The following is a 23,312-nucleotide window of genomic DNA, read 5'->3' on the forward strand; positions in this document are numbered from 1 at the left end:
TAAAATGGTCTTTCATTCATAAATTTCTACTTCCTTAAAAAAAACTCCTTTCACTACAAACCAATAAAAGTGCCAGTCACCTAGAATACCAGACTGCTTAATAGGAGGACAATGAAAATTCACTAACATAATGAAGCAGCATTGATCTATTGCTCCTTAAATTTGCTATCAACATTTTATCTCCTATTTTGTTGCCCTAAAGACATAATAAGTCAAGGATCAAACTTGGATGGAACCCACGATTTGGCTGCATTCAAGTGTTTTCTGTTCTTTCCCACCAAACAATATTTTTCTTCACAATCAGAAGTATTTCCCCTATTAAAATAGATTAGGCAACTCTCCTTCAAGTCTGACATTTCTTTGCACAATTTTGTGCAATCTTTCATCAGCTCCTTGTTATTATCTTGCCAGGGGTCAGAAACACAGCTCACATCAATACGTTCTATGAAAACATATGTCTGTTCTTTCAAACCTTTATTGAGATCGTTCATTTAGTCCTAACATAGGCATCATGTCAGGGTGAAGCACAAACCTTATTCAGGCTGGTTCCTGGTTTAAAGTTAATGAGGAAGCTGTCGGTCTGAACTACATTAACATTTCAAGAGGTAACCTGTTGTGGAGGATGGAATTTGGCCAAGTGATCTCTTAAATATGAACTACAGAGACAAACTAATTTCTTCCCCTTTACCTGGCTTTTGTTTGCATTTTGGATAATTTAGTGGACCAAACATTTATATTTTTGTTTTTCGGTTCATTAGCTTTGCATCTCAGTTGAGTGAGATTTGTTTTATAATTCTTTTTGATTATTAAAGAAACTTGGTTGATGCATATTTTCAGTCTACTTTTTAAAAATAGGGAAAACATATAACTGGCCATTGCAAAACTGGATAAAACAATTAGATTTATGTTATAACCCATAGAATAGTGGGATGGGAGGAAGACCGTGTGCTCCTCCTTGGTCAATATTGTCAATGCCCAAAATTTTAAGCTTTTAACCTGGAGGCACTGCTGGATGTAAAAGAAAGGAAGACTTGCATTTCTATAGTTCATTTTGCAATCATTAGATAGCTGAAAGTATTGTCAAAGTGGAAACATTGTTGTAATACCAGAAAACACATCAGTCAAATTACACACAGCAAGTTCCACAAACTGCAACACTGTAACAATCAGATAATATATTCTATGATGTTACTTTGGGAATAAATATTGGCCAGGACACCAGGGATAACTCTTTGAATACTGCCTTTGTTTCTTTCACATCCACCAGAGCAAACAGACTAGACCATGGATTGATGTCTCTTCTGAAAGGCATCATCACGCTCTTGGTACTGAATCAAGTGCCACCCTGCACTTGAGTTCCAGCCTAATTTTTCGTGTACTCATCTCTGAGTGATATTTGAACCCCCAGCCTTCTGACTCAGTGATGGCTGTGCTAACAATCAAACCAATGACTAACAGTCTATGACCCAATCTGAGCTGTTAAGGCAATATGCCCGTGCACAGTCTCGTTATTGTCAGCACAGTCTTACATCACTTTACTGTAACAATGCCAATGAGCATCGTGATCCACCCAGCTTCACTTTCCTCAAAGCACTGTATCGCCAGTCAGTGTCCCACCTCCATACAACAAACTCAGCCTCTGTCACTACTCACACATTAAATGACCTCTCTTGTGTACATCCGAGCCTTCTTCATTGAGCAGGCAAACTATTTCATCCTCACATTGTTTTAATAATTCATTCAGGTAATGCGGACTTCACAGATTGGAATGGCATTTATTGCCCATGCCCTCAATGAATTTGAGAGGTGGTGATAAGCTGCCTTTCTAATACCATTACCTCCATCTGTTAACCATATTTTCTCTTTCCATGTTCTCATGGACTCTGTGTTGGAAGAAGACATAAAAATGCACCATTACTTATCATTAAACTTGCAAGAACCAGCTCTGAGTCTAGCATCTCATGCTACCTTTTTTATTGATTCATAGGACAATTGCCCAGAGGGCAACCACATTGCTGTAGGTCTGGAGTCATATGTAGGCCAGACCAGGTAAGGATGGCAGTTTCCTTTCCTAAAGGGCATCAGTGATCCAGATAGGCTTTTCCGACAATTGGACAATGGTCATGGTCATCATTAGACTTTTATTTCCAGATTAGTATTGAATTCAAATATCATCATCTGCCATGGCAGGAACTGAACCCAGGTCCACAGAATATTATGTGTGTCTCTGGATTAACAGTCCAGCAATAATACCAGTCAGCCACTACCTCCTCTAATATACAGTTACTTGCAGGGATCAGTACTGGGTGATGCAATATGCCTAAGCATGCCAAAGTAAGGACAGGCAGAGACGTTACATCAGCATATAATGCATCAAAGATGAGTCTGTGTCTTAGCTTTGTTATGGAAGGCAGAAGTCATCCCTTCCAGGGCCCAGCTTTCCAAAGGGATGATCTACACAGTCAATAGTTAAGTGCATTCAGGCAGCCTATCAGTAATATGTTGGGGAATGGTGAAAATGTAAATTCCAATGTCTGTGTATGACATTAAATCACTGCAGTCAATCATGGAACACATGGTAACCTCAATGCAGAGTGCAATTTGGTGACGAACTATCATTCTGTGACCACAATTGGAACATACCAGGTTTCTGAATAAATCTAGGACTTAAGCTCCTTGGATGCTGCCTGAACTGCTGTGCTCTTCCAGCACCACTAATCCAGAATCTGGTTTCCAGCATCTGCAGTCATTGTTTTTTATCAACTTACTTATCATGATAGGGCCTTCAAAGATGGCAAAGCACTCATGCAATCGACTCTCCTGTAGATATTTGAGAGTGCTGAGGTACCCCCTCACACAACTCACATTGACACCTGGGAGGGGCATGTGTCCTCTCTCAAGACTGGAATTCTCTGCCCCAAAGAGTTGTGGAGATGAGATTATTTATAAAGGAGGTAGGTAGATTGTGTGGAGTTCAGGGCAATGTGGAGCTGGCATAAAATAGGAGTTGAGGTCTGGGGCAGAGGAGCCATGATTTTGTTGAGTAGCGAAGTAAGCTTGAGGAGCCAAATGGCCTACTCTTGCCCTTATGGTTCTGATAGAACTAGAATTAGAATGATATATTACTGTCTCACCGACTCAACTGCAGAAGCTCGGGAGTGCAGTGAAAAGTGTACAATGTCACCATTCCCAGTGCCATCTTAGGTACCTAGCCACAAACGTTTAGGTACAAAGGGGAAAAATAAAGAAAGAAGGTTAAAAGTTAAATATTACCGTCTTTCTTAGTATTAAGTAGAAAAATAAAGAAACAAAGTTAAAAGGGTATGCCTCTGACTCTCGATCCAGTTGCACTCTGGTATCAAACAGAACTGATTCACAAAATCATAAAAATCTTTAAAAGGAGTAAAAGGCTATTCAGCCCTTCAATCTTGTCTCATCATTCAGTAAGGGCAAGGCTTATCTAGTTGTTGCCCTAAACTCCATTTTCCTGCCTGCCTCACTCTATAATCTTCGATTCCCCTGTAGATCAAAATCTTCCTCACTCTTTCTTGAATATATTAAGTAGCCCGCTGCTCTCGGTAGGAAAGAATTTCAAAGACTAATGATACTTTGCAAGAAGAAATTCCTTCTCTCCTCGATGAGAGGCCCCATATTTTGAAATTGTTCCTCCACCGTCTCGAATTCCTCATAAGGAAAACCTTCCACTCAGCATCTACCACTCAAATCTCATCAGATTCAGTCCCTTTGTGACACACGGCAGATTGTTGCACACCAGCTAGACAGATTTGTCTATTCATGTAGACAGCTTTCTGTATAGACAATGATGCTCCATGTCTAGTGGAAGCCATTCTGAAGAAAACTCACTGGACTGGAAATGTTAACTCTGCTTTGTCTCCACAGATGCTACCTGACCTGCTGAGTATTTCCAGCAATTTATGATTGTGTTTCTTGCATTTATATCGTGCTTTTCACAACCACTGAACATCTCAAAGTGCTTTACAGCTAATAAGGTACTTTTGAAGCATAGTTGGTTGTTATAATATCAGGCACATGGTAGCAAAAAGCAACATGATGTTAAACAGATAACCTGTTCCTTAATCGAAGAGTAAATATTAGCCAGAACCCTGTGGAGAACCTTCCTATTCTTCTTTAATATACTGCAGTGGGATCTGTGACATCTACCTGATCAGATAGTTAGAGACTCCATTTAGCACCTCATGTGAAAAAAATGGCACTTCTGACAGGACAGATTGCCTCAGTACTGTATTGGAATGCCAACTTTGATTTTTAGTGCCTGGGTCTTCAGGGGGACTTGTGTCCCAGATCAGGGTGACTCAGAAGTGAGAGTGCCAATAACTGAGCCATGTCTGGTACACCATCAATCAGATGTTTGTCAGAAGTCCTTGATTAAAACATCCCTGAAAACTCACCAAATTATTTTAACAGACTTCAACAAGCCCCAACAGCCAAATCTGCAAAAGGTTCAAAAATAGCACTCTCAATAAACTAACCACTCACTAACCTGAGAGTGGTGATTATCCCTTCTCCAGAAAGGGAACCCAGCAGGGTGTCTCCAACTACTATTGGTGCACCAGTTTCAAAACTGGTGAATAAGGTACCTAGCTATTGTAAAGGCTTTTGGGAGGCCTTAAAATTGCGTGTAATCGTAATAATTATTTACAAAGGCATCAACGAATCGGCACGGTGGCACAGTGGTTAGCACTGCTGCCTCACAGCGCCAGAGACCCGGGTTCAATTCCCGCCACAGGCGAATGACTGTGTGGAGTTTGCACATTGTCTGCGTGGGTTTCCTCCGGAAGTTCCGGTTTCCTCCCACACTCCAAAAATGTGCAGGTTAGGTGAATTGGCCATGCTGAATTGCCTGTAGTGTTAGGTGATGGGGTAAATGTAGGGGAATGGGTCTGGGTGGGTTGCGCTTCGGCGGGTCAGTGTGGACTTGTTGGGCCGAAGGGCCTGTTTCCACACTGTAAGTAATCTAATCAAACAGATTAAACACCTAAAAATGATGTGATGACACATTCAGTACACAAAACAAATGCTTGAGAGTGAGACCTGACATTTCAGTGCCTTACTGTTAATGTTTTGAAGTTAAATTCCATTTCTCCAAGTTGAAAAATCTTTCATTTTTATCTTATACATCCAGCATTATGTGGGCAGAACGATGGCACAGTGGTTAGCACTGCTGCCTCACAGCGCCAGAGACCCAGGTTCAATTCCCCCCTCAGGCGACTGACTGTGTGGAGTTTGCACATTTTCCCCGTGTCTGCGTGGGTTTCCTCTGGGTGCTCTGGTTTCCTCCCACAGTCCAAAGATGTGCAGGTCAGGTGAATTGGCCATGCTAAATTGCCCGTAGTGTTAGGTAAGGGGTAAATGTAGGGGTATGGGTGGGTTGCGCTTCGGCGGGTCGGTGTGGACTTGTTGGGCTGAAGGGCCTGTTTCCACACTGTAATGTAACTAATCATTAGTATTAAATAAATTTTCCATTTTGTTACCAATGGGAGGCAAGGAACTTGCGGGATCCAGAGTTGGGTTAGTGCATCAAAGTGATTTAAGTATTTTATAATATTCCTAAAGCAAAGCAAGATTTTAGTAGTCAGACAATGTGCGTGTGAGGCAATTATACAAGAGACTTTCCACTATTGTATTCTCACTACTTGCCTGGAGCTCATATTAGGAGATTACACAATGCTGACCTATGATATTTTCCCCAGGGAATTCAGCAGATGGGATAGCAGAGTCTGGAGGTACATAAGTCCTTGAAAAATAACTGGCAAATGTACCCAGAAACAATTCTTTTATATTTCCTTTTGGATCCATTATTCCTACAAAAGGTGCATGCTATGACAGTAACCAAGAATTCTGCACTTGATAGATGGATATGTACGTAATACATGATTAATGAATATAATGTAATTGTTAAATGTTTATTGAGTAATAATACAAGGCTGATTATTAATCAATAAAACACTCAGTAAATACTAAAATTAATAGATGTCCTGCAGTCATTGCAAAACTAATCTTATTTTCCAGTTGAAATCAGTGCTCAGGTCATGGAGCAGGACTTGAATGCATGACTTTCTTTTGAGAGCCCTTTAGCCTCATGACATCGTTGCTGTAGAAGTAAATTACGACATTCTATCAACTGTTCCTAAGAAACTTCAGGCACTGCATTAAAGACCCACTGCTTTTGCTTAACAGCTCGCTTTCTCTTTTCATCAATTGTAATGGATCCCTACTTAGTGGATGAGAGGCTAATAGGCTCCAGCTTCAGTTTCTTTGTGACTTCAGCCACAGAGGCAAGGAAATCAATAGCTGCCTCATCTCTTATTGAGTCCATTAGTGGGCACACAGACTAGGTCCCAATGCTTCGCATTCAATGTCACAAAAATGCATTTTTCTCTATGATGGATGCTTTATGGGATTCTTTCTTTCTTCAAATTGATTTCCCTTGGATGCTTGCTTGAGGTGTAGAGAATGCACATTAAGTTGTACACTGAGGACCTCCATTGATCTGAATTGATTTGTGCCATTGTTGTTCCTGAAGCAAGATTCAGTTAACAGATCATGTAGCAACTCATTGATCAACTCAGACCATTTGGACGGGCTATTTCCAGTGTAAGTTTACTTGGTGGCAGGTATTGCTTTCAGCATGAGCTGACCAACTAAAATATAGTACATGTTTTTATTCTTGGAATAGATGTGGGCATCACCAACAAACCCAGCATCCCTAACTCCTCACAAATTGAGTGGTTTGCTGGGCAATTTCAGAGGGGCAGTTAAGGGTCAGTCACATGTATACCAAACCATGTTAAGGGCATCAGGGTGGCACAATAGCTCAGGGGTTAGCACTGTTGCCTCACAGGGATCCAGGTTCGATTCCAGCCTCGGGTGACTCTCTGGAGTTTGCACATTTTTCCCGTGTCTGCATGGGTTTCCTTTGGGTGCTCCAGTTTCCTCCCACAGTCCAAAGATGTGCGGGTCAGTTGGCTTGTCCAATAGTGTCCAGGGATGTATAGGTTAGGTGGGTTAGTCATTGGAATTGCAGGTTACAGGGCATAAAAATTAAGAGGGATGGGGCAGAATGGGATGCTCTTCAGAAATTAGTGCATACTCAATGGGCCAAATGGCCTGCCTCTGTACTGCCGGGATTCTACAATCAGATTTCCATCCCTACAGTTATACTGCTGTTTTACTGGCAATTGACAATGGTAATATGGCTGCTATTAAACAAGATTTAATTCTAGATTTTAATGAATGCAAATTTCACCATCTGCCATGGTGTCACTCAAACTCATGAATGATAGTCTGGGTCTCTGAATTACCATTCCAGTAACATTACTATTTTGCCACTACCCCCACAAGAAAAATTGTTTTATCCTGAGATATGATCTGTTTTTGATGTTTTGAACATCAAAGATTTGATATTTGTAACAGGTACCGTTCATTCTCCTCTGGTTTACAGCCTAAACAATAGAGGATTAAGTTAAATAACTGTCTGCCTATTGAGGATAGTCAGAGTATCTGGTGACATGTGATGTATTCCAGCCAATTAACACAATGAGAAGGACTCTCTGTCCAATCATAAGGAACTACACCCCAACATCAACTGCACCTCTTCATGTTCATCTACTTGACTCGGAGATAAAATCATACCCCAGTTCCCAAGAGAGACATGAAGTTTATTGAGGGAGCAGCTAATCACATTGAAATCATAACAAAATGGCTGATGCATAAAGAGAAAAGTTCCACAATGCTTTGGTGCAGGTAGTTATCATTCAGGCATAAAGGGCTCATTATGTTTTAAGCTGAAAAGAAATTGGACAGCATCAAAGGATGGTGTTTTTAAAAACGGCTGAAAAGACCTCCAAAAACTAAAGGATGAGGACTTGCGGAAGAGAAAGGAGAACAGAAATTGCTGGCAAAACCCAGCAGGTCTGGCAACATCTATGGGCAGAAAACAGAGTTAGTGTTTAAAGTCTGGTGACTTCATCAGAACTGATGAATTGCCAGTAGTTTCTGTTTTTGTTTCAGATCTGTTTCTGTTCCTGCATCTGCAGTTCTTTGTTTTATTTATATGTTCTTTCCATGTGTTAGAATGACGGATTGAGAAGGAATCATCGCAAACTCAAGGCTGAGGGAAGAAGCCCAATTGGGAATGAAGGAAGAGAGACAAGAAAAAACACACAGAAGTTCTCTGTATATTTGAGGAAGGAAAAGAAAAAATAATAATTTTAAAACGAGCATCTGCACTACATGCATTTCAAATAATAGATAAAAGCATATTGTCAAAGATGCAAGTAGGTGAACCTCTGGTTAATTTATCTCATAACTTAGTACTGGACAATCGTGTTGAAACCAGTCAATTATTAAATTTCAGACTGCAATGGATGGATTTTTCTTGGTAAAAGAAGGAAAACAAAATGGGACAGGAATTGGGCAGAATAAGTTATAACATCATTCTGTAGGTGGTGAAAAAGGTTTTCACATGTTTTTCAACTCAAAGCGTGAATTTGAAAGCAGGTCATTCGTCCTGTTTCAAGTTTACTGCCTGAAATAGTCAGGCAAACAGTCAGGAGGCTAGAGTATCTATATATGTCAAAGATGGAAAACACTTGGAATCTGTGGTTAGGTGTGTCTGATTATCAGGGACAATGACAATTGATGCCAAAATGAATGATTTCTGGATGCAATGCCAGATGACCTACTATTTTGGTTGTCTGATCAGAAAGTGCTCAAGCAAATGTCAATGATTTTGTGGTGTTGTGAGTCTGGGAAAACCAATGGGCAGGTCTTTACTTTCCTTGACAGATGATAGCTGAATGATGTTATCACTAGACAGAGATTCAGGTGATGTTCAGGGGACATGGGTTTGAATCCCAGTGGAATTTGAATTCAATTTTAAAAATCTGGAGTAGTGTCTAATGATGACCATGAAAGCATTGGCAATTATTAATTAAAAAAAAAACTGTGCTCCTTTGGAAAAGAAAATTACTGTTCTTACCAGACCCACAGCAATATTGTCGACTCTTAAATGCTCTCTGGACAATTAGGGACGGGTCCCATTCTGTGAATTCAGACAGATTGAGCACAGCCACTGTGGCTCGGGGCTTCATGCACCTGAGCAGAGTCTAAGTCCCTCTGTGCTTTGCTGTTCTGAGCACTGTATCTGTTGTTTTGGCTCTGAGCCAGTAAAGCGTTACTAGCAGTTGTTGGCCATGAGCTCCGTCAACACAAAGCAACTCAAAGGGAATCAAAGCAAAACTAATACTTGGGATTGAAGGTTATGCTGGAATTCCGTTTGGAAGTTCACAAGACCAGGCTGAAATCCCTTTCGATCGTTTCCTTCTGGGGAAAAGGGGTTAGAAGGGCATGGGGGAGTGGATAGTTCGTTCCCAGCCAAGAAATTGAGGCAGGGAGACTGAGAAATCTGGCGCCAGTGCTCGCCTTAATTTTAAAGAAGGCACTTAGTCTCCTGACGTTCAACTTCGGAAAGTAGCCTGCATAAAAAAAAACACACACACACAAATAGTAGTGTCAGCAAAATCCTAACTGTGGTTTAGCATCTTGGCTCAACAGTAGAAAGCCCCATTAGTTGCTCTAACATAGTGGTCAACGCCTTGTTACAATTAAAGCCAACGACCAGGCGGAGTCAGCAAATTGCCCAGGCAAAGGAGGCGAATGGACTGAAATTCCTCCAGTGATGTTAGAGAAGAAAAAACGAGGCCAGCTATTCTCGCTGTTCGGAGGTAAATTAACATTAAGACCACTGCGAATTTCCTTGCCCTCCTGAGACACAAGTAAAACAATGAACCCGGGTTCTGCAGAAGTGCACAGTCGAGGATTACTGCATTGTAATGCAGATATCACATCATGTATTAGACTGGCGATCCATACATTGCAGATTTCGATTGTACAGAGAGAGCAGTGGCAGATGAATAGACAATGCATTCCCCGTGCAAGAAATAATCTGGGTATTCCCCAGTAAAACCAGCCAAGTTTGCCTCATTAAAAAGTTATTGCTGGATGCAGAAAGGTCGAGAAACAATCTTTTTTTTCAGTGGGATGTGAGGGAGAATGTATTTGCCCACAATATTTTGATTCATGCTTAAAATTTTTTTTTGTTGTTGTTTTTTAAAGAAAAAGAGTACTTTAGGACATCTTTTCAGAGAACGGAATTGTTCAGAATGAGTGTTGATGTCATTAGCAAGCAGTAAAGTAGAATTAAGTAGCGTCGCTGCTGTTCCCCAGCATTTTACTGTTAAGCATCATTTAATCCAAGTCAAGCCTAAAGCTGTTAATGTAATTTTCCTTTCCTCAAGCTCTGGTCAATCTAATTCAGAGACTTAGCGCTCCCTCTAATGGAAATAATGGGTGCGAACATGTATTTTTCTAGCCGAGTACGTTTTAAAACGGTGCCGCGTATGAAAAGCAGGAAAGCAAAATGTTCGTCAGTTATTCTATGCTATTGGCAGCTCTATGCTCAACGGCAGCTACCATGGGAACGCGATCCAGCAACCTTACCCGAGATCTCAGAGTTTAACTTCTCTAAGAGAGGGTAACCCTTGCTGGGTGTCAGACTGAGGCGAGCTGGACCTCCATCGGAATTGGTGAAACTTTCCTTTTGGAAACAAAAGCTTGTGTCATAGAGATGTACAGTGGGGAAACAGACCCCTTCGGCCCAACTCGTCTATGCTGACTAGATATCCAAAATTAATCTAGTCCCATTTGCCCATATTGGCCCATCTCCCTCTAAATAGCAGCATGGTGGCACAGTGGTTAGCATTGCTGCCTCACAGCACCAAGGGACCCAGGTTTGATTCCAGCCTCGGGCAACTGTGTGTGTGGAATTTGCATATACTCTGCGTGGGGGGTTTCCTCCCACAACCCAGGTTAGATGAATCGCCCATAATGTTCAGTGCATTAGTCAGTGGGAAATGGGTCTAGGTGTTAATCTTCGGAGGGTCGGTGTGGACTTGTTGGGCTAAAGGGAATCTAATCTAATCTAAAACTCCTTCCTATTCACATACCCTTTCAGATGCTGTAATTGAACCTTCCTCTGGCAGCTCATTCTATTCACTCTGTGTGAAACAGTTGACCCTTTTAAATCTTTTCCCTTTCACCTTAAACCTACTATCTCTAGTTTTGGATTCTCTTACCCTGGAAAAAGTATTACCATTCAAAAACAACAGAGCTAATGTCTACCTGAGATGGAACATCTTGGCTATGAAGAGAAAAGCTGTATAGGTACACGTTTTTTTTTTATTTACAGCAGTAAAGACTGGAGGTGGGGACCTGATTAAGGTATATAATAATATGAGGAGCAAGGGCAGGGTGGAGTAAAAACATCTATTCTACTTAGTTGAGAGGTCAATATCAAGGGGGCATAATTTAAAAATGAAAGACAACAGGTTTAGAGGGACTTGGGGGAACTTCTTTTTCACCCAGAGGATAGTGGGAATCTGGAATGCACTGCCTTGTGATGTTGGAGAAACCTCATAACCTTTAAAAAGTACTTGGATCATCATATAAAATACCATAATCTTCAAGGCCAAGTGCTGGAAGGTAGGACTAGCACAAATGTAGAGCAGTTTTTTTTAAGTGCAGACTTGATGGGCCAAAGGGCCTCTTTTGTACTGTGTGATTTTGTGATTTTATGATTTTAATCCTGGTTGAAAGTCTTTTAGTTTGTAACATTAACTGTGCTAGTTATCATTTTCACACAAAATGCATGTATCAACATGAAATGAAGTGCAACAATAAAAAACAAACAATAAAGAACTACTTGTTAGTACAGCACTTGACCATGGCTGGAAAAAAGACACATTGTCTTTTTACAAACAATTTGTCTTGCATTTGCAAGAATTGTGAATTCTTGTGAATTGCCCTGATGAATGCTTTGATAAATGTATCTTTATTTTGCAGCAAAAATCAAAGTAAAGGGTAGTTTGGGAGTATTATTTCAAAATGATTTGGTATAAAATGATAAAAGATTTACCACAATGACACCTGTTTTCTAGGTTTAATTTTTAGAAGAACTATGAAGGAGAATAGCCGAAGACAAATTGTGCACCATGAAGAAGATTGGCACAAGCACCAAAAATACAACAGCCCTGCGGGATATCTGGCATCAGTGATAGGAAATAGCAAAATGCTGTGGAACATCAATGACTTTGGTTAACACTGGGGTATTCAATCCTGACAATTTGACATCTTTGGGGTGAATTCTATCTGGAAAGGGCTAGTGTGTTCTTTTTCCTTCACTAATTGCTATACTAACAGTTGCCAAAAACAAATTGTTCCATTCTTCATTCTCCATTGGAACCAGTCAGTTCTTTACACTACATTATAAAGTAATAAAAACTCTAAAGCTTACTTCACACCCAAAGCCAAAATTCCCACAATATGAATTCCTCGTCTGGTGTTTTTATTCAGAATAGCTCCAAGGTGTATTCTTTGTAGTGGTCCACCCCTGTGTCGAGGAATTGGAGAGAAACCAACCCACTACCTCTGGGCTTCAATCCCACTAAACCCAATTCAACAGTGTCCAAGGGTCACCAGTCTCATAAAGCTATTAACCAGTTTAGAGCACGTCTATAGATGAATTCTAAACCTGCCTGTCTGAATTCATGGCCTTTCATTGTATTGCTTTTGTCAAATAATTGCCCAAGTGAATCTCCAACTATTAGCATCTGCCATCAGCCCGATTGGAATGATACACAGGCTCACACTAACCAGTTTGGTCACTTTATCATCACAACTTCCTTGGCAATTAAGTCCTTATATGGCACTCAAACCAAGAGCCTCTGGCCCACAGGAAAACAACCTCTTTACAAATCCCACCTACCACTTACAAAACCTTCTTCCATCTAATCCAGGCATTTGATAAAAGGCTGCACAACAGATTTGTGAAGACATCTATTGCTCATGGAATAGTCAAAAAATGGATATTAAATTGTTGAGTAGCAAACACAATGTAGTGATCAGATGTTTTTCAGGAAAAGCAAGGTTTACAGTGAAGTTTTCCAAGGATTGCTGTTAGGACCTATGCATTTCACAATATATATTAATAACCTTGAGTTTGGTGTACAGGACACAACTTCAAAATGTGTAGATAATACAAAACTGTTGTGTACCATGAGGATGGGAGTGTAGAATGTCATTAGAGCCATAGAATTGTAAATCCAGGAAATAGACATTTGGTCCAACCCATCCATGCTGACCAGATATTCTAAATTAATCTAGTCTTATAGACTATAAAGAGTTTGGAGAAATGGGAAAAATGTGGTGGATTAAATTTCATCCAAAGAAGAGTGAAGTAATTCCTTTTGGTTGGAAGAAATCAGAAGGACAATATGAAAGGTTCAATTCTGAAGGGGATGCAGGAGCAGAGACGCCTGGGTGCTTCTGTGCATTAACCATTGCAGGTTGCAGGACAGGTTGAGGGGCAAGTTAGTAAATCACACAGTATTGTGGGCCTTATTGATTAATGAAGCTAAAACAGTATAAAATGCTGGTTCATCTAATATAGGAATATTCAGTCCATGCCCAGGCTCATACATTAGGAAGGATGTGAAAGCATTACAGAAGTTTCACAAGAAAGGTTCCAGAGATGAGGAACTTCAGCTACAAAGCAAGGCAGGAGAAGTTTGGACTATTCTTGGAGAAGGTTAAAAGGAGATTTGAGAAAGCAATTCAAAACCTTAAGTTATCTGAACAGAGCAGATAGTGGAAAGATTACGAACTTTGAGTACACAGATTTAAGATAATTGGCAAAAGAAGCTATGGTGACATGAGGAAAAAATTTACATTCAGTGAGTGGCTAAGGTGTGGAATGTACTGCCTGCAAGTACACTACTACTCTCCTGCAAGAGTAATGGAGACAGCCAATTAAGTGAATTATCTGAAAGCGGAACAAATTGTAGGACAATAGGGACAAGGCACAAGTTGAACTGTTCCCACAGAAGGAGACAACAGCCAAAAATGCCTCTTGAGTTTTAATGGTTCATGGAAAGTACCAAGCAAAGTAGAATCATGTCCTCGGCGAAGTTTTACAAGTGCAGGCCAAAAACAAAATGCCAAGGCCTCAGTTGCAGCCCAGTACTGAGAATCACAAGGACAAAATAGTAAATAGAAGGAGATAAATAAAGAAGTAATGATAGGTGAATCAAAGATACAATCTCAATTGAATAACCTGTAACTAGTTGTTCACAGTTAAGACAACTAGCTCCATGACTTGCACAGCTTTACATTCTTGAGAAAGACAGACAGAGTAAGAAGTAATGGCCCAAGAGTTAATTTCAAGTGGTGGTAATGCAATAGGTCTGCCCTCTGGAATCTAATAGGGTTGAACAACGTTCAGAGTGAAGTGTTCATAGTGACTTGGATAAGTCAAAAACAATAAGAGTCACAGCGTAGATAGAAACAATGGAGGCTTGTAAAAGGGTTGGCTTTTAAAAATCTCTTTAACCTGAGAATGTAAACCATGTTTCATGGCTTTCCCCAAATGTCAAAGCAGGGATACAACTTTAGATGAATTTCCCAGATGTATTCACAGGGAAGAAAAGGAGATAAGCTGAAAACAAAACATACTGGAAGTAAGTCACAGCAGGTCAGGCAGCATTCACAGAGAAAGAACAAGCTAATGTTTTGAGTCGAAATGAATCTTCATCAGCTCTGAATTTTTCAGCTTTTTTTGTGTTTTCAGCGCAGATTCTCGCATCTGCCGGAATTGCTCCCTAAATGAACTCAGCCTCTAGGAGGCAGTGCTGAGGATGAATTGTAATGGAGGAAACACTTAGCGGAACTTCAGAGAAAGAATGGAGTGCGATGACACAGGGGAAAACAAGAGATGATTGAATTTTTGATATAAAATTAAGTATTTTAAAATATTAAATTGGCCTAGCTTTACCTCTATACAAGTTTAAAACATAACTTATGGGATGTGGGTGCTGCTAGTTGGGTTAGCATTCGCTGTCCATCCCTATTTTGCCTTGAGAAGGTTGTGGTGGTGAGCTACCTTCCGGAACCATTGCAATCCATGTGTTGTATCTCGACTCACAGTACCGCTAAGGATGCAAATCCATGATTTTGACCGAGCCAGGCTTTGATGGTGGTGGGGGATTGAATGGGTCAAAATCGGGTGCTAACTTCATTACCCTCCCACCGACGTGGAGGGAATGAAACGTTGCGCGGTGAAGAATCGACAATGACTCAGTTTCTTAAGCTCAGCACCTACAAGTCAACCCGCGTGCGTAGGAGTCAACAAAGACAACCACTTCAGAATGTGAATGCATGTCAAAATATAGGCTCTATATTGAAACCACTTCTTGTTCTCTCGATAGAGTTAACCGACATTCCGAGTGCTCCGGCGGTATCTAGTCCTGATTTGAAGCTCTTTATTTTGGGGATTTAACAAAGCGCTGCAGACTAAACATTCCAAGCTCGATTGCTGGCCAGCCTGTCTGATTTGAGCCAACAGAGTTAGGGTTAGGGTATTGGGATATGACATAGGACTGGCCTCTGAATCCCTCAGAGAGCGGGTGAACATGGAAGTAACTGTTGTCCAAGCTTATCTTAAGGACAAGATAAGGGCCGCATTGAATATTAGAGATGGAGTTCATCAGTGAATTCCGGAAGAGTTTAGTGTGGATGTATATCGGCATACACGTTGGTCTTCGAGCAACCCACTTCCCCTCGATCCCTGCAGTTGCATCGATCCCTACAGTGTCCACTCCACAGCAGACTCTATTGCCTTGATGGTGTAGCTTTACATTTATGGATTAGTGGTGCTGGAAGAGCACAGCAGTTTAGGCAGCATCCAAGGAGCTTCGAAATCGACGTTTCAGGCAAAAGCCCTTCCGAAACGTCGATTTCGAAGCTCCTTGGATGCTGCCTGAACTGCTGTGCTCTTCCAGCACCACTGATCCAGAATCTGGTTTCCAGCATCTGCAGTCATTGTTTTTTTACCTCGTAGCTTTACATTTAGTCGTCTCCTCCAGGCGACACATTCTCAGTACAAATTACATCCATTCGCCTGGCAGAGACGCTTGAAATATCGATCCTGTTCATTTATTTATCCATTCAATGAAGATTGCCGAAGGGGTGCATGGCCGTGGAGATCTCCTTACAGGCCGGAGGAAGTTCCCACAGTCTGACCCAGCTATGATACAGCGTCGCCTTTAACGTTCAAGATTCCTAGCGCTGAGGAGAATAGGGGATGCGTTCACTCCATGAATCTTTACCAGCTCACCCCATATACACCCGGCGTCCACAATCTCATTCTTGATTCTAATCACCTGACGAAGGAGCAGCGCTTCGAAAGCCTGTGATTTCAAATAAACCTGTTGGACTCTAATCTGGTGTGGTGTGACTTCTGACCTTGTCCACCCCAGTCCAATACTGGCACCTCCACATCAATCTAGTTCATAACTAATTCCTAACATGCAGATTCTAGTCCTACGATTTACAAATCTAAAGGTCCATGCTGTTTCACAGACAGTTCCCCCAGGGATCAGTGCCACACTCAAAACCTCGGTTCTGTTGCTAATTATCCAGTGAGCCATTCCACACCACTGGTCTTGTTTAAAACTCTGTCATTTATACTCCTGTGTATAATTGTCGCGGAATCACGTTTCCCGCAGTCTCTCGCCGCCTACAGCCATCCAACAATCTCATCTCTATATACAGCCCCCTACTCTCATAATGCGCGGAGTCTAGTTTCTCCTGTATAGTTATTTACAGTGCCTAGCGTATATCACTGCCACTGGAGAAATCTGCAACAAATCAAAACAAGGTTTAAGTCAATCTATTATCGTTGGCTGTCTTGGTCAAGATTCTCTAGTCATATCCCGGAATCATCAAGTCACCGAATCCACTGAGTCCACGTTCATCCGGTAAGGTCACAGCTTGGGGACAGGGGCTGTTCTCTGACAAGGTGGGATGTGTTAGCGGTTACGGGAGAAGCTGTGTGTTGGTCGTTTGGAATAGGGATGGGGGAATGTCATCAGGTCGCCTTTCCTGGGGAGAGTCAGTGCAGAGACTGCGGGCCGAATGGCCGCTGTCCGCACTGTGCACCATCTACTGATTCTGTGAGACCAGCAATTCCAGGCGGATGCAGTCTTTCTCTCTCCCTGCTCCATGACCTGTAAATTGGTCACAGGTTATCCAGCACACTCCCCGGTAAAAAGTCGAGGACTCCACAGAACAATAGCAGTGCTGTGCAAGCTCCCATTCTGCCACTGTGTGGAGTCCTTCCGTGCATTATTAATGTAAGACTTTTCAACGATACCTCCAGCAACCATCACCCCACCCCCCCACTCCACCCCACCCACAAGCCCCATCCCATCGACCGCTTTCCTCTACCAACTGCATTGCTTTATCCTCTCCGGGTGAAGCCCAGCCCCAGCTCAAGCATGAGGACATGATTGGCTGCCCGGGAGATCCCAGAGGGAGCGGACGCTCTCCACCCAGCCTTAGAGCGGAGCTGGCGGCGAGGGCTGGGACACGGGCCGCAGTTCCTCCTCCGTCCCGGTGCCCCGATGGTGAAAGCAGCCGGCTGGAGAACCCCGAGCGGAGCCGCGCTGAGCAGCCGTAAGGGAAGCGCGGAAACACGCTTCCAGCTGGAGCCTGGGTTGGCTCCGGAGGGAGACTGGTGCTGAACGGACAGCTCCAAGTGATTGAAGGTACAGTACTGAACTTTGAAGTGCGCTGGAGAGTGGTGTGTTTGACAAAGGGATTCTTTTGGCACCGTCGCTATATATATTACATAGAATGTCATATTCACTCAGATCTAATAGGAAAAGTACCTAATCATAAATTTCAGAGATCGGACGGCGTGGAGAGGTGTGTGATTGGGTATGTGGATGGGTTTGTGTGTGTGATTGTGTGTGTGTGGGTGTGTGTGTATGTGTGTATGGGCGGAAGGACATAAAGCAAGGTTTTATTAATCACCTATTGTACTGTAAATTCAAGCGAAGGCGAGAGAGTCTATTGTGTGGCTGCTGGTAATGACAGAACACTTTGCTGGGGGTAATTGATGTGTATTTGTCAGTCCCTTGTGCCAGTCCACCTTCTGCTACGCCCTTGATTTGTAGTTAAAATCAAAACAGTGACATTAGATAGACAATGTCCAAACACTGGATTTTTTTTGTTATTGCTATAATCTGACTTTAATCTGTGCGAGGCACTATATGCTGATTTTTAAATCAGATACCACCACCACCCCTTCCTCCCTCCGCCCCTACACTATGGTGAAGATTGTGCTGGGTCAGCGCCTGAGCTGGGACATACTGATCATAGTCTCCATTGCGTTTGTTCAGCTCAGATTTGTTCAGTGCTGATTGAAACCAGAGAAACAGAGCGAGAGAGAGGGCGGGCTGACAAGCGCCCGGTCGGGATTTGGAATCTTTTAGCAGTGGCCATGGACATTGGGAGGTTGGCAGGATTCAGCAAGCTGTGCTTGCTCCTTGTGTCGAGTCTGACCTGGCGCCCGAGGTGAGTTGGCAATGAGTTGGCCGGCGGCGTGTCAAGTTTGGTGGAGCTGAGGGGATGGGGTTGAGGGAGTGGGATGGGGGAGGGATGGACCAGGTAGTCGCTGTCAGCTGAAGTGAAACGGAAACAGGACCTTGTTGGAAAAGCTCAGCAGGTCTGGCAATGTCTGCCCAGTGACCCTTCCTCATGATATTGAGTGAAACGGTGCGGCCTGAAAGCGTGTACGTTCTGCATCAGGCAGGTTCAGGGGTATTTACACCTTCTGTCCTTGTGCTCCAATGGGTCAATAATGACTCCTGCCCAGGGTTATTACCTGTCCAGAGTGTGGTGCTGGAAAAGCACTGCTTCCTGGTGAAGGGCTTTGGCCCAAACGTCGATTCTCCTGCTCCTCGGATGCTGCCTGACCTGTTGTGCTTTTCCAGCACCACACTCTCCACTCTAATCTCCAGCATCTGCAGTCCTCACTTTCATCCAGCGGGGTTATTACCACTGGACTACCCGAGCTCAGCTGTCATTTAGCTTCTTTCAACTGAAACCCTTCCAAGCAACATCGCCTTCTGATATAAATCTTGGAGCCAACGAGAGGTCTGTTGCTTACTCCACAGTTAGTGTTTAATGCCGTACAGATTTTCTTTCTCCCCAAAATGCATCAATTGCTGTGCTGCTCATCATTACTAAGCACACTAAGGAGGCGCTACACGATTGTGAAGCCCTTTTAGCCTAACAACAGGAATGCTGAATGTTGGCGGGGCTAACATTTTCTGCTCTGAAGCGAGAGTGACTCGGGCAAGGTTGACTCTGTAACTGACGGGGAGGTGGGTGCATTTCCCCAAGAAGAAGTTAGTTCAGCAGCATTTTTGCCTGAGCCCGCGCTTTGGGGACTGAGTCATGCTGTCGTATTGATCCGGCATATGCACGGACCCTTCTAAAATGCTTTATCAAGTTAATAAGAGATAAAAGATGGAAACCTGTTTTAACCTTTGCATACAAAACGAAACCTGCTCCCCAGCTTGCCCCAGAGCGTCTCCCCAGCGCTGAAGCAACACACCAACGACAATATCACCATCTTCACCAGAATTTTGGATGGTCTGCTGGACGGATACGATAACAGGCTGCGACCGGGACTCGGAGGTGAGTTCATGGAGCTGCCGTTTTCCCCCACGTTTGATCTTTCCAAAAATTGCACGGTCTGATTGTTCCCCATCTCTCCAAGTGCATGGGCCGCTCACATTAGAACAAAAAGGCGAGATCAGAAACAGACATCACTGTCTTGGAGGTCAGTGTAACCAAAGAACGCGAGCGGGGGACGGAGCTGGGGGGGGGCGGGGAGGAGAGAGGTGAGGAGTTCAGGTCTATCCGATCAGCTGACCAGGACGACCAGGATTGAAGGGTCGAATAGGGGCGGTGGAAATAGAATCCTTTCAAAGTGCTGATTGAGAATACTTGAAAAGACATTTCTGGGCGGTGGAGGGGAAAGGGTAGGGGCCAGGGTCACACTGGAAACTTCTCCCAAACAGCTAGATTTGGGGAGGAGTTTGCGCGGTCTGCTTTCTCAAGGGTCAACATTCATTGAGAAATGCCGTCTCAGTGAAACATCCAAGATTCTTAGAGGACTGCATAAGATCGGTGCAAAAAGCTTGTTTACACTTTGTGAGAGACTAGAACCAGAGGAGACAATTCCAGAACAAGGGTCGCACATTTAAAGCAGTGATGGATGAGGGTTTTGTTTTAGTCTTTGGGCACAGTGAATCGGTGGAGTTCGTTTACCACAGAGGGCTGTTGAGGCGAGGTCATTATATTCAAGGCTGAGATAGACAGATTTTCAACCAGTAAGGTGTGTGGGGAAAAGGGAAGAAAGTGGAGTTGAAGGTTGTTAGATCAGCCATGATCTCATTGAATGGGGAGGTAGACTGGATGGGCTAAATGGCCTACTTCCTGTCCTATCTCTTACGGTCATGATGAGCCAATTGTTTCTTTCTGTAAGAAAGCAGATACTTAAATAGTGTCCTAAAATACTAGTGAGCATCTGATGGTATTGGATGCCAACCATAGAATGGGTTGGCTGATTATTTCCTTCAACCGCTTGATCTTTTGCAGAAAGGATCACGGAGGTTAAAACAGACATCTACGTTACAAGTTTTGGCCCAGTCTCGGACACTGAAATGGTAAGTGATCAAATATGTTTCTACAAAGCTCGATTCACATTTCCAGCAGTCACCATACCAACCAGCGCCTGCTGCTCCCTGACAGGAGTACACGATAGACGTATTTTTCCGCCAAAGCTGGAAGGACGAGCGCCTGAAGTTTAAAGGACCAATGCAGCTGCTGTCTCTCAACAACATGCTGGCGAGTAAGATCTGGACTCCGGACACCTTCTTTCACAATGGCAAGAAATCGATAGCTCACAACATGACCACCCCTAACAAGCTACTCCGGCTGGTGGAGGATGGTACTTTGCTCTACACCATGAGGTAATTACTCAGTACTTACTCGTGTGCTCACAGTTCTGGTGGGTTTCTGTTCTCAAATGTTCAATATAAATCATTGCCTCAGCAATGTACACCAGGAATGAAATTTCTTTTCTTTATGGTCATGTCGATTTATTTTTTACACAATAGTATTTAAATGAATATGTTACAGTAATAATGTTAATCATCTTAAATATATTATCTTTTTGTTAAATTGGATAAACGTAATGAATTTCAAGTTCAGAAACTGAGTCTGGTAAGAATTACTATTTGATAGATTGCTATTATCAATATTTATTTACATATGGAGAAAATAATTTAAAATACGGTTTAATAAGGTTGTTCCCATTCATGTTTCATGTTTTGATCTTTTCTTTTAATTTCTGCACTATTACCCAGAGTAACTAAGATTAATTGTGGGAGGTAAAATTCGATTTAGCCCTTTGTTAAATAATTAGCTCCCGTATTTGAAACTAATGCTTTTAAGATTATATTTTGAAACAGTGATTTAAAATACTATCCAAGACTACAAATTAAATTTCAAGTGCTCTTATAGCACTGCAATTAACGAAAGAATGTTAACACTTGCTTTGTCAATACAAAGGCAGAAATGTTTGCTTTTCAGCGGTTTATTCTCAGACCCAGGTTTTCCTTTGTTTCTGATTGAACAGATGTCGTACCCACTAGTCACCACCAGATGTCTTCCTTGGACATTTTAATTGACGTTCCTTGACACAAGATGTCTCAAATTACACCCAAAAAACATCTCTGAGGTACTTTTAATGGGACCAATTTAAAGAGTGCCATCAACACAAACACTATTCCTTAATAACCATTGTCCTGGACTGAGAGAGTGCTGCGTTGTCAGAGGTGCCTCTTTCAGATGTGGTGTTAACTAAGGCCCCACCTACTCTCAAAGTTGGAGGTCGAAGATCTCATGGCTATTCCCTAATCAACATCATAAATACAACGTATCTGGTCATTATTACATACCTTTCTGTGGGATCTTACTGTGCACAAATCAACAGGATTTTAAAATTTTACAACAGTGCACATACTGCTTACCATGTAACTGTTTGTGGGAGCTTACTGTGTACAATTTAAAAGGGTTATTTCAACAAAATTGGTTACACTGTTTCTCACATTGTCGTCTGTGGAAGCTTTCTGTGTGTGAATTAGCACAGTTATTTCTACTTTACAATATTGTTCACATTGCTTCTGACACAGTTGTCTGTGGGAGCCTATTGTGTGCAAATTAACTTTATTATTTCATACTTTACAACAGTGACAATACTGCAAAAATCTTCAATAGCTACAAAGGTGTTTGGGACATAATGTGAGAGATATTATGAAATTACAAGTCTTCCTTTTTAGAAAACAAAAACTAGGCTTGTTCATAATCTTGAACAGGAGCTATAGTTTTGTTTGGCAGTTTGTAGTATCTGGTTTATATATCCTGGGCATGAATCCTGGCTCAAAGAAGGAGTTCTCCCCAAATGTCCAGTTTTCTATGGGTGGAGTGAAGGACAAGCATCACATAGTAGATCAAAGTTATAGGATCAAAGACTGTAAGTTTTTTCTCTTAGATGGTTAATTCCATTCCTCAAACAACACGTGTGCAGAATCTTTAAGTATTTTTCAAGGCAGAGCTGGCTTGCCTCTTGATTTGCCAAGAAGACATTTTTTGTTTGGTGGGGGGGAGGGTAAGCAGGAATGTAGGATTAACACTAAAATCAGATAAGTCATGATGATGATGAATGGTGGAGCAGGCTCAAAGAGCCAAGTGGCCTACTCTTGTTCCTTGTTTGTATGCTCTTGGAGATAGCGCAAATATAGTGGAGTGGGTGCCTTGTAATTAGAATGAGGGTTTTGTATTCAACATAGTGGGGGTTAGTGAACCCAAGTGAGTCAAATGAAAGCACAAATGATGGGTGAATGGGGCAACAGAAGGGTTCCAAAGTTTTGGACAGCTAAGCGGTAATCCATGAAGGGACTTGGTACAATGCATGTGGAAACAAGGAAAGCACAGCTAATTGCTTTACCAGCAATCCATGTGAGGTAAGGGTGTAGCTGCACGATGCTGTAGATGTGGAAGGAAGTGAGTGTGGTGGATTGCATCAGGCTTTTGATACCCAGGCTCTGATCAAATAGGGAACCGAGGCTCAGGGGAGGTAAGAGAGATTCTGGATTAGTGGTGCTGGAAGAGCACAGCAGTTCAGGCAGCATCCAAGGAGCTTTGAAATCGACGTTTCGGGCAAAAGCCCTTCATCAGGAATAAAGGCAGTGAGCCTGAAGTGTGAAGAGATAAGCGAGGGGAGGGTGGGGGTGGGGAGA

General features: G+C 42.4%; 1 protein-coding gene and 1 long non-coding RNA gene across 5 annotated transcripts in view; one reads left to right on the forward strand and one right to left on the reverse strand.

The window, feature by feature from the left end:
* LOC122550886 overlaps positions 1 to 23,312 on the reverse strand; it is a 163,204-nt gene that overhangs the window by 64,137 nt on the left and 75,755 nt on the right. The gene's annotated exons all lie outside the window — the stretch shown is intronic.
* gabra5 (gamma-aminobutyric acid type A receptor subunit alpha5) overlaps positions 16,423 to 23,312 on the forward strand; it is a 112,588-nt gene continuing 105,698 nt past the window's right edge. Inside the window, exons 1-5 of one of the 4 annotated variants that reach the window (XM_043692282.1) lie at positions 16,423 to 16,913; positions 18,339 to 18,513; positions 19,520 to 19,641; positions 20,608 to 20,675; positions 20,761 to 20,981. In XM_043692282.1, the coding sequence (XP_043548217.1) occupies positions 18,440 to 18,513; positions 19,520 to 19,641; positions 20,608 to 20,675; positions 20,761 to 20,981 (485 nt within the window). In that variant the 5' untranslated portion in view covers positions 16,423 to 16,913; positions 18,339 to 18,439. Of the gene's footprint in view, positions 16,914 to 17,047; positions 17,703 to 18,338; positions 18,514 to 19,519; positions 19,642 to 20,607; positions 20,676 to 20,760; positions 20,982 to 23,312 lie in introns of those variants that run through there. The other 3 variants (XM_043692285.1, XM_043692281.1, XM_043692284.1) reach the window with 3 other exon arrangements.

This window comes from Chiloscyllium plagiosum, chromosome 6 (genome assembly GCF_004010195.1).
Source record: "Chiloscyllium plagiosum isolate BGI_BamShark_2017 chromosome 6, ASM401019v2, whole genome shotgun sequence".
NCBI classification, from domain to species: Eukaryota; Metazoa; Chordata; class Chondrichthyes; order Orectolobiformes; family Hemiscylliidae; genus Chiloscyllium; species Chiloscyllium plagiosum.